At 35.7% G+C, this 11430-nt stretch overlaps 1 protein-coding gene across 1 annotated transcript in view; it reads left to right on the top strand.

The window, feature by feature from the left end:
• LOC113228162 (facilitated trehalose transporter Tret1-2 homolog) overlaps positions 1-10565 on the top strand; it is a 54381-nt gene extending 43816 nt beyond the window's left edge. The window contains exons 2-4 of the mRNA XM_026461382.1: positions 1937-2394; positions 5203-5338; positions 9273-10565. Coding sequence (XP_026317167.1) covers positions 1945-2394; positions 5203-5338; positions 9273-10495 — 1809 coding nt within the window. The 5' untranslated portion in view covers positions 1937-1944 and the 3' untranslated portion in view covers positions 10496-10565. The remainder of the gene's footprint in view (positions 1-1936; positions 2395-5202; positions 5339-9272) is intronic.
• Positions 10566-11430: the final 865 nt, after the last annotated feature.

The following is an 11430-nucleotide window of genomic DNA, read 5'->3' as shown; positions in this document are numbered from 1 at the left end:
TATAATATAATATAATATAATATAATATAATATAATATAATATAATAAAGACTTTATAATAAAAAAATATGGTCTCAAACCTTCAAACATTTCCAATATCGAATAAAAGTATACTAAATAGCAGCGGTCTGGCCATATCTGTAGAAGAACCGATAACCGATCGGAGAAATGAATTCTTGAGGTGGAAACCACGTCTCGGCAAACATAGTGTAAGTGTAAGACACCATCTGGCTGGCCTGCCAAAGGCTGCACATGGATGCGACAAGCTAAGGATCAGGGGAAATGACGCACATTTGGAGAGCTATGTCTAGCAGTGGAATGCGATAGGCTGACGATAATGACACTAAATATGCTTTATATAAAAGAAACTTCATCGGCATCGTAATGTGGAAACTGGCATTTCTTCTTTCACTACGACTAAACTTATTCTCTGGCAGAAGAAGCTACCAGTCTTCTAATCACCGGAGGTTTTGACGAGGCAATCTAGAACATCGATTTAACTATTGATTAATATGTACTTAATTACTACTTAACAATTATTTTAACTTGACCAAAGAAAACGTAAATAAATTTGTATGACGGAGGAAGAAGATCTATGTAAACCATCAATAAACACTACTTACTTGAAACATCAAATATTAGTATAGTTGAAATAGCAACATCATAAGATAAGAAATGATACGGCTCCTTATTCACGAATGAAATAAGACAATTATTTATTCAATATTTGCATAACATGCTCAATTTAAAACGTAAATCATTGTCGTTCTATTTTATATAACGTTACAACTAGATAGATTTTATTCAGTCAACGTAGTATGTAGAATGAGTAAGGTGGTGTCTACAAGACTGTAATAAATATATTTATTGTAACTTATGAAGAAAAAGTGTTAAGTGATTATATTATTTACATTTTAAAGGTATCAAGTTGTACAATATTTAAAAGTGCATCAGCTTTCGAATGTGTTTTTTTATTACTTACCAATCACTCGTAGAGATGTGATCTCCGACCCTCAATGGGTCAGCACGGTGTGATTACAAAATGTATATATGCATATACATATCCAGCGTTCACTTCAAATTGTTTAAGTGAAAGTTAAACATACGTATGTCTACCATCGAATGGCTGACTTCCTTTCATATCTACTGTATCTTTTGTATCCTTATTGCACTTGGTGGTTGTCAGTAATATCCTGGTTGGGAGAAAGTTTGCTTTCCGATGACGTTCAATTCTAGATTTCAATATGACTTGTTTTAAAATTTGTTACTTTAGTTAAATTGTTCGATGACACATGGCGTGCCCATTCCGAACAGTACAATTATGCAGTCAAATATAGAATTTAATTAAGTTTTTATTTTCATTGTTCGACTATTTTTAAGTTGTCACCTATTTTAATTAACTTCTTCCGTTAATTATTGGCGGTATACTTGCGCGCCCTCAATGTGTATGAGGTTTCGCCGCGAAGATTGCCTACATTAGTTACATTCCAGTGTACCAGCGCCGATCTTCTTTTTTTTATAGATACCAAGGGACTGGACGAATACAAGTCATACGCCTGGTGGTAAGCGACAGTATGCCCATAACAGTTGCAGTATAACTCAGAGCTTTAAATCGCAAAGATCTGAGGGGCACTGGCACTGCACCCATCACCCTGAGACATAAAGTTGACAAGTCTCGTGTGGCTGTAATTTCACCAGCGCTCTTACCATTCAAAACCGGAACGCAGTAATGCTCACATTTCTGCTTGACGGCAAAAATAGGAATGGTGGCAGTATTGCGACAAAAGTTACGAACTTTTTCACAAGGAGTTCTACAGCTACTAAAACCATATAGCAGTCCAAGTGGTCACCATAACCGTAAAAACGTTTGGATAGGATACTTAGATTAAAATGGTAATTGTCTCTTTAATAACAGCACCATTATCTTTGTTTCTAGGAAACGGAATGGAAGAGACTCCTACAAAAAAGCAAGAAGATGTAACACAAACAGCTGAAGCCAAAGATTTACCCACACCTTACTCCACAGACGAGAACTATGGCAATTACAGAAAACTAGACGAGGCTGAAATCGAACTATCGAATAAACAAAACGATAGTACAAAGAACTTGAAAGAAAACGGAGAAACAAAAACAAACAATGAAGAACCTCAAACAACTGACGAAACTAAGACAATCAATGATGACTGTAAGACACCCAATAGTGAACTTAAAACAACCAATGAAGGTGATGAAACGAATAATGAAGACCTCCACGAGAAGATGTATAATTACGTACAAAATATCATGATGTCGAAATCCGGGACGGACTTGACTATAAATGAGAAGAATGGGAACGACACTGGCCTACTTCCTGAATCCACCACAGTTGCTAGGTTTTCGCCGATTTGGAAACAGGTAATGACAGTTCAAACAAACAATACTTTAAACTAATTAAACAACTTTAAAGGTCCCAAGAAGTCTATAATGTGGAGGATTGTGGCATAATCCGTCGGTTTTGAATGAGCCAGACAAATCTAATCATCGAGAGTAGTTATATTTTATCTGTATAATCAGTTTCACATTTGACAAACACCATCGATGTTCTATAAGTGCACTCTTCAATTGATAGCAGTATCAATCGCAAGAGCACCTTAAATACATTAGTGTGCGGTTGATTTTTATAATTTATGTAGGTCAATATTCTGAGCACTCTCAACGTTTAGATAAAATTGATTACATTGAACGTGGAGTCACTTTCGTTTCTTTTTATATAGTACAAATGCTTCTAGGTTTTGGCTTCTGGTTGATTGATTTTGAGTGCATTGGTTGAGGTATATCTTTCGGCTTTATCGTTGTCAACCCATTATTTTAAGGAGGTGGATTAAGCCATAATCCTCCACGCTGAACCAATGCGGATTGGTGACTGGACATGTGTTCCAAGGGTTGTAAACCGTCTTCGACTTGCAGATCACGATTTTTTGCTATATTGTAAGTTAGAAATTAAAATCATAGGCACATGCCGCCACAGACATACGAACCGACGACTTCTTAATCGTATTCCCACTGGACTACTATCTCACGCAATTTCCATATAAATATGTTTAACTTGGTTCCGTTAGTTACCATGTCACAAACAAGTTGGCGGCATTCTGCATTACGTTGTCAAGTAATAATAGTAACAAACTCGCTCTTTCTCTTTCATTGAAATAAACAGATATAATTAAAGTAACCGGTCCAGCTTGCGATTTTAACGCAAAACTTTACGTAAGTCTTCTGGTTATTTACGCAATGCAACTCCTCACACTGCATCATTTTATGTCCGAGTTTTGCGTAGACAGCATATGTGATGTGCGGTGGTAAAAGTGTTCATAGCTTTGCTAATTACACTTATCGTCTTATTAAATATATTGAAGCGCCTTCTATTACAAATGTAAGTTCTTCGCCATTAACTTTCCTCTAGAGGTTCACCATCTGCCAGTGCCAGATAATAAAACTAATCACCTACTCGTCTCAATGCAAGAAATTGTCTGCACTATGGGTGCCAGAATAACGAAGTCCATTGGAGCTAATCAGTGCCTTTACCACGAGTTTCCAATGACAGTTATAGCTATAATTTACGCGGTTGTAAATTGTTTACAATTTAGCATGGAAAATTGCCTTGTGGTCAACTCATGGTATGTGTACAAAACACCCGCATTAAAAACAAGTGAGAACAGATTTTTTTTAAATTGTTCGTATTAAAATCGAACCAGTGACCTTTTTATCAACGTCGATAGCTCTAATCGCTGTGTCTGTTTCAAGTGGAAATAGTATATGTAAATTTCATCATAATCATCGTCAACGTATGATACGTCCCAGTGCCGAACACGGATCTCTTTAGAGAGAATTTAGGTCATAATCCTCCACGCTAGCCCAAGTTGTGGACTTTACAAGGATTTTGGACCTTACCCGACTTCATCACGATATTCCTTCCAAGCGAGAGTTAGGCATTATAATTATAATTAAAGTATATGCCGCTACGTTGATTAGAATCGTCGTCATTGAAAAACCACCGTTCTCCAACAGTGCTATCCCTCGCTAATTCCATTCTAGTATATGTAATATGTACCTCAGTAGCAGCACTCAGGGCACGTGATGAGGAGACGCTTCGCTGCATCAGTGACACACTTTTACGTAGTGCACAAAACTGCCGGTCACTGCCACATTGCTCGAAAATCGTAAACGAGACGCTGCAATCAGTGTTTAAGGTCAATGACCAGGAACATAATATGCCTTGTTCGTTTTATGCTTGCCATCGTACAGGTTTAATGCGTGGTTCCAAGCTTTAAATATAAAGTAATAACCTTTTATAAAAGAATATAAATGGATATACAGACTGTCACAAAAATGTTTTTTTTTTAATAATAATAATAAATATGATATAATTCTGCGTTGAAATAAAGGCGAGATTTTAATGAGCTCATTTACATACATAAAATCATATATTCTATGATTGATTGTCCCAATCGGCAATCTTTTAAGCCAAATTAATTTTAATGCCAAAGTACGTCTCCGGGTGCCGAGAATTTTTCGTCTTAATGTATTTAAAAATAATACCTCTGCCCCATAGTGAAAATGTGTCGAGCTTATGATGAACTTAAGCAAGGTAATGCTCATCTCGATATTTTTAATTTGATTATTAATTCATACAAGACGCAATTACGTGTATCGCTAGAGTTTCAGCTTTTGTTCATTTTGTGTTCTGTTATATTATTATTACTATTATTTTTAACTATTTGCACAAATCACTAAATTTATTTATTAATTTCTTTTTTTTATTAATTTCTTCGTTTTGGATTTGGAGATTGTAATTTTACACTAATCTAATACTAAGACTTATTTTATCATGCTGTGTACACTGTTTTTGGAATGTGGTCTATGCTATTAATGCATCAAACTGTATCTGTTACCTTGTGATGATTACATTCTGTTTGTGTATCTTTAAAATAAAATAAAATAAAAATAAAATTGCAGCTCGTCAATGTAAAACAAATTAGTTACAGAAATAGCTATTTGATACTCGTGGCGACATCTAGTGTACTTATAGGTACTAAATGCCTATAACTGTCTTGTATCACGATTAGCATTCCTCTTGGGTTATTGGTCCATGGTTATGATAAGAAGGGCAGAACAGTGGTCACGTTTTTTGGACACATGTAAAAAACCATCTTTTCAAAATTCCAGAGCCTGGCAGCGTCAGCTTCGATCCTGCTGACGTTCACAGCTGGACTGACGTCGGGCTACTCCGGTATTCTACTGCCGCAATTAAGACTGCCGGGGAGTGCCATTCCTTATGATGAAACCACTGGTTCTTGGATTGGTAAGCATTATATTGCAGTTTTGCCATAGTTATACTACCTATCTCATAAGACCCGTGTTCGTAAACTATTCCGCATGTAACTAAACAATTTTAAGTTGAATTAAATTATTTTTCCCATACAAATCTGTAGTCACTGCGATTCAAAAACGTATGAAAAAAAAATTAAATGCTGAATTTTTAAGTTTTTATTGAATACCAAGATAATCAATTTTTTTTTTTTTGTGAAATTACTCCACTAGTTTGTTATAATTATTAATACAAAGATCAAAAACCAAGAAAAATTCCTTCGATCCGGCTGGATTCGAACCAGCATCTTCAAGCATGCGGTGCCAGATTAAAGTAAAGTATTTATTGCTATCACGTTTTACATAATGCTCTTAAAATTAAAACAGAATCAACATGACCCTGTTAGAGCGCCGCATTGAAAATATATACATTAATTTTGATAAGGTTGGTCATTCTTCAAAAAATTGCTTCAAACTGTAGTAAAATTTTTCTAGCAAATGAGCCTTTAGTTGTTTGGTGAATAAATTTCATTGCATCTGGGATGATATATCCTTAGGAATTCTGTTGTAAATTTTAACAACTGTTACATAAGGTTCTAGATGGTACATAATTTGTAATTTCGACCTAGGTAGTGCGACTCTATTTTTATGTCTGTCAATGTAGTAGTAGGTGTCCTTCGCCTAAGTGAAATGTTGTTGATATTTTTTGACATATTTGTAAAGAATTTTAAATTTTATGAAGTGCGGTTTACAACTTTCTATTTACTATTCTAGGATTCTAATACATTTCTTCCGCAAAGTGAATAACTTCAAGGCATCTGTGCTATTTCCCCACAAGTTACCATAACTAAATCAGGCATGAGTATAATGATCTCACTAGATCTTTAGATACTAACTTTGCTAATTCTAGTAAGTCGTTTTACTAAGCTAATTTCAATTGTTATAAATTAAAAAAATCCAATTGTTAATATAATAAACTTAGGTATCAAACAAAACAAATTATACCTGATAAGTTCCCGAACCAGATAAACTTAAGAAGCATAAGCATCGTTACGCAAGTAAAGTGTGCTCTTTGCAAATATGTATTGGTCAAATAGGTAATGTAGACGTAACTTACTTAACGTTGGATGACATCCAAGTTAACAGAAATTTGATAAAAGAGGAATTCTTATACATCCATCATGACTTCATCAAATCACTGATTACAACTTCCCCTGAGCGTCAGATATGGTACACATTCCCAGTAGTAACATAACAGTGGAACTGTGTTGTTGTAGACCTATCTCAAATGTAAATGGCCACAAATGACATTTGACTTTTATGCACTTATTTCATTATCTGTCAGCGGGCTCATTGTAAAATAAAATAATTACAACTTGCTTGTTCTTTCATAAAAAAAATATTATAAGTTAAAATTGTCACCAATGTAAGATGATCTTGCTTTGGTGTGATATTTGTTTGTAGCTAAAGTAGAACTCCATGTATATATTGTTCTTTAGACTCTGTAATTGTGTTTCTTTGTTAGTTTTTATAAAAAAATATGCTTAGAAGTTTTTACAAAAATCGAAGTTGATTTAAAAAGGAAACGAGCCTGTTTTCGATATTATAGCTGTCACAATCTAATAAGCCCGTTTTGACACCTGTCATCGCAACGTAACTAGGTGGCTGCTGTACACTGTCGAGGAGTTCCTCTCATCAGCCTGCCATTTCCATCATCAGATCAGCTCTAGGTGACCATAACATTTTCCTTTCATTGGAATTACATCTATGTGCCATGTTTATTGAAATCAATTAACAGAAAGTGCCTGAAATTCATACACCATTTTTCTACCTTTAAGGGTTGACTATCTCTTTCAAATTTGAATGAGTCTACTATTTAAATACCCCCAATTTTGAACAAAAAAGAATAATATTGTATAATATAGTGCGGAAATGAAATTAAATGTGAAATTTTTTTAAAGCAATAATCTCACAGTTCTTTGTGTATTGTGTCCTTGATTTCATTCAAAGTTACATTGTCTTTCTTAACTCTCAAAACGGTCGATTATTTTGTAACAACTATTACTTCATGTTTATAAATTAGAAATGTCATGTTTTTTATTATTAAAAATTAACTACATGTACACACATAATCTCTCCAATTGCAGTCAAGGACTCGCTTCCATTTTCAAAGCACATATTGTTTGTAATTAATTACACGTATCATTGTATCATATTAAAACTTTTTCTCACGAATGTTCAATGCTGAATATCTAAATAACTTGGTCTAGGTTAGTCAATCACAGTTCCAAATTTTACGGAAATTTCAAGACTGGTCTGGTCTAGCGAGGTCCTGCGCCAGCGCTGACCACGGCGCCGTCAATCAGTCGTAATGAGTAGCTGTATTTTTAGCCTAGTTTAATGACGGTGCTACTCACTTAGCAATGCAGTTAACCCAAGCCAGAAAACAGAGGTTCCGTTATTAGCTTTTGCCCACAATATTTTGACAGGAAAATTTACTGTTGAAAACAAAATAATATTGCGGAAAGTATACAGCGTCTGTACAATTTGCACCCTATATGGAGTACATCTTTATATTGTTGGACACTGGTCTCCTCCAAAGATGATTTAGGTCACATTCCGCCATGATTACAACTGCCTCCGTGGCCGAACGGTTACCATACCGGACTGCCACGCAGAGGTCCCCGGGTTCGATTCCCGGGCCGGGAGAAATATTTGTATGGCCTACATTTATTTCTCTCGTGAGTTTGGGTGTAATTTGTGGTTGTCTATGTGTGTGTCCATGGCACCCGCGACACAGGGTTTCCCTAGTGCGAGGCTATGTTGAGTGTGTGAGTGTGTGCGTTATTATTATTACTCAAAGCAGTTTCGTCGTTGTTATTCGAAAGATTAAACTTGTCCACCGTATTGGTTTCTTCGCAATATTTTCGTGGTTAATTAATAACGACTTGATTTGACGACCTCGGTGGCTTAACGGTTTATACCGTGGGCGCTGGATAAGGAGGTCCCGGGTTCGATTCCAGGACCAAATTGGGAAATGAAATTTTCTAAATTCGTTCCATCCAAAGGTTGTCTGGCAGAAATCGCTTAAAGCGATAAGACCGCCCATTGTACCACCGCTCATTTTTAATTTAATTGTATTGTATTTGTTTCCTTTTTTGATGTACAATAAAGAATTTTTGTATTGTATTGTTTTGTATTATATTTTAAATTCGAACCAATTGGAAAATGATATTGAGTACCCGAACACAAAGAAAGGATCTTTCGGTCTGACTGAATTCCAACCAGTATCTGTTGCCATGCTGGGGTACCGCTCATAACTACCCGAGTTACAGACCGAGTCAGAACAGGCCACAAATTTCTTCATGTGTTTGTTACAGATGTTTGTATCGGGTTTATTCGATGTCAGCGCACCTGTAAAAAACTTATAAAGTTGCTTACTCATCAACTATCTTTTGAAACGCAAGTTTCGCGTACCGTACTATACCCGATCGAAATATCTATGGGTTGTAACTGCGCTCCCTCTCCAACATCACCCCGCCCTCGTCCGCTCAGAACCGTTGCATTGCCATAGCAATCATATTAAAGACATTACATTTTTAACATTATCGTGACATAATTTGCGGGTGCAATGTTTTGACAAATCCCAAGATAATCAATCATACAAGTTGCAAAAAAATTGCGAAAAACTGACATACAGTCGTACATTTTCGTTACACCCTATGTATATTTATTGTACCTAACCACTAACTTATTCAATTTATTCGTTAACATTGTTATATTGTGTTAAAATAAGGAAAATTATAAATTTACAAGCAATTGTAAGCAGTTATAACAATGTTTATGATGGATGTGATCAGCTACATCTATCAACCTATCCTCAACAATCATTGAACTCGATTTTAATAATATTTCATTTTCAATTACAGCCGCAATGGCAGCCCTGCCGATGGCTCCGGGATGTCTTATCTCCGGATGGATGATGGAAAAATTTGGACGCAAGACCTCGCACTACATGGTCGCTGCTCCATTCCTCCTCGGTTGGATCCTGATCGCCTGCGCCAAGGATTTATCTCTTATGCTTCTTGGGAGATTTTTTACTGGACTTTGCGTCGGATTACTGGGTCCATTAGGTCCGGTTTACATTGGAGAAACTTCGGATCCGAAATATAGAGGCTTCTTCCTTGCAGGGGTGTCCTTGGCTATCGCCGTAGGCATACTTGTAGCTCACATCATTGGAACATTTATGACTTGGCAATGGACTGCCACAATTTGCTGCATTTTCCCTGTATTATCTGTGGGCCTACTTATGCTAGTCCCTGAAAGCCCTACTTGGCTGATTTCTAAAGGACAAACCGAGGAAGGTGTCAAATCTTTCCACTGGTTAAGAGGTTATGACGAAGCAGCCAAAATTGAACTCAAAGGTTTAGTTGACAAACAAAAGGCCATAGATTCTGAAGCCAAAATGACTTGGAAAGAAAAGCTTGTTAGTTTGAAAAGCCCAGAGTTAATGAAGCCATTGTTTATAATGATAGTTTTCTTTATAACTTGCCAATTTTCTGGTGTGAATGCTGTAGCATTTTATTCTATAGAAATAGTTGAAAAGGCTGTCGGCAAAGGCATGGACCATTACGTGGCCATGTTAGTGATAGACTCACTAAGAGTTGTCATGTCTGTTGTAGCCTGTGTTATTTGTAAATTATATGGAAGAAGACCATTATGTTTTATAAGTGGTATTTTTACAGCTCTTTCCATGGTTGGCTTGTCCACATACCTTTACGCAACTGAAGGTGCAGAAACTAATATGTCGTGGTTGCCATTATCTTGCCTTCTGATTTATATTACAGCTATATCGATAGGTTTTGTGCCATTACCGTGGATTATGTGTGGTGAAGTGTTTCCTACTAGAGTTAGAGGGTTAGGTTCTGGCATAAGTTCGGCTACAACTTTTGCCTCCTTCTTTATTGTAGTAAAAACCGCTCCAGGTATGATGACCAACCTTGGGGAAGTGGTGACGTTCCTTATCTATGGAATCATAGCCCTTGTAGGTACCGTTATTCTGTACTTTATTCTACCAGAGACAAAAGGTAAAAGTCTTCAAGAAATAGAAGAGAAATTCCGCAGTGGTAAAAATAATGTACATGTTGCGTAAATTATTTTAATTATTTTATTATTCATAATAAGAAAAGACATTTCTAAACTATGTATTTGTATTAAGCAACCATATTTTTAATCTGTGATACTTAAGTAGTCAATAAAAGTTAATTTACAAAATTGTTGTTGATTTATTTTTAACCGACTTTAAAAAAGAAAGTGGTTCTAAATTCTACTTGTTGGTATATTACGCAATCACTCCGATATTTGTTAGCCGGTTTATTTTGTTGGAAATGGGGATACCTCAGCAGTGGTGGTAGTTACGTATTTACTCATTGCTAATCTCCCCTGAATCTGAAGGAGGATGAACTTCACGTTTTTTTTCCTAATTGCCAAATTTATAGGGAATAATCGTTGATTCCCAAATCAATAAATCTTCTCCTGCAGGAGCGTTTGATCTTGATCTCTCGGAGTGGCAAGTTTAGGCGCAATCGAGGAGGAAAAGTGTTTGTCTGTAAGGAATCTATTCATTCTCGCCTCAAAATGAAATAAAACAAATAATTATAACTTTGTTTATTGTAATAATACGTAACAAAATGGTACAAAATAGCTACATTAAGTAGGATGGCACATTAGTAACGATATTTATTTAAATTTAAATGCCATGTGGTACAAAACAAACTCAAAAATAATCTGGAAAATTATTTACTGTATTTTGCGTATGAGCGCAATTGAAAACAAGCGTAAATGAAACTATTATTGTTTTAAAAATTTCATGTTATTATGGAACATTACATTGCATTAATTAGTCATTTATAGTAGATCGTTCTTTTCAGACGTATTATGTTGATTATTTTATTTTTTAATTTTTCGTTCGTCGCATCGCGTTGGCAGAATTTACAAAAACTGTCAGGGTGCATGAGGAAGTTCTATTCAATACCTGTGCCTCGAATAAAACCCGCGAAACTACATCATCAACTGAATATAATTTTT

The sequence above is a fragment of the Hyposmocoma kahamanoa genome, unplaced genomic scaffold (assembly GCF_003589595.1).
Source record: "Hyposmocoma kahamanoa isolate Upper Pololo Valley unplaced genomic scaffold, ASM358959v1 224, whole genome shotgun sequence".
Lineage (NCBI taxonomy): Eukaryota > Metazoa > Arthropoda > Insecta > Lepidoptera > Cosmopterigidae > Hyposmocoma > Hyposmocoma kahamanoa.
The sequence above is the reverse complement of the archived record's forward strand: the minus strand, read 5'-3'. Positions and strand labels throughout refer to the sequence as shown.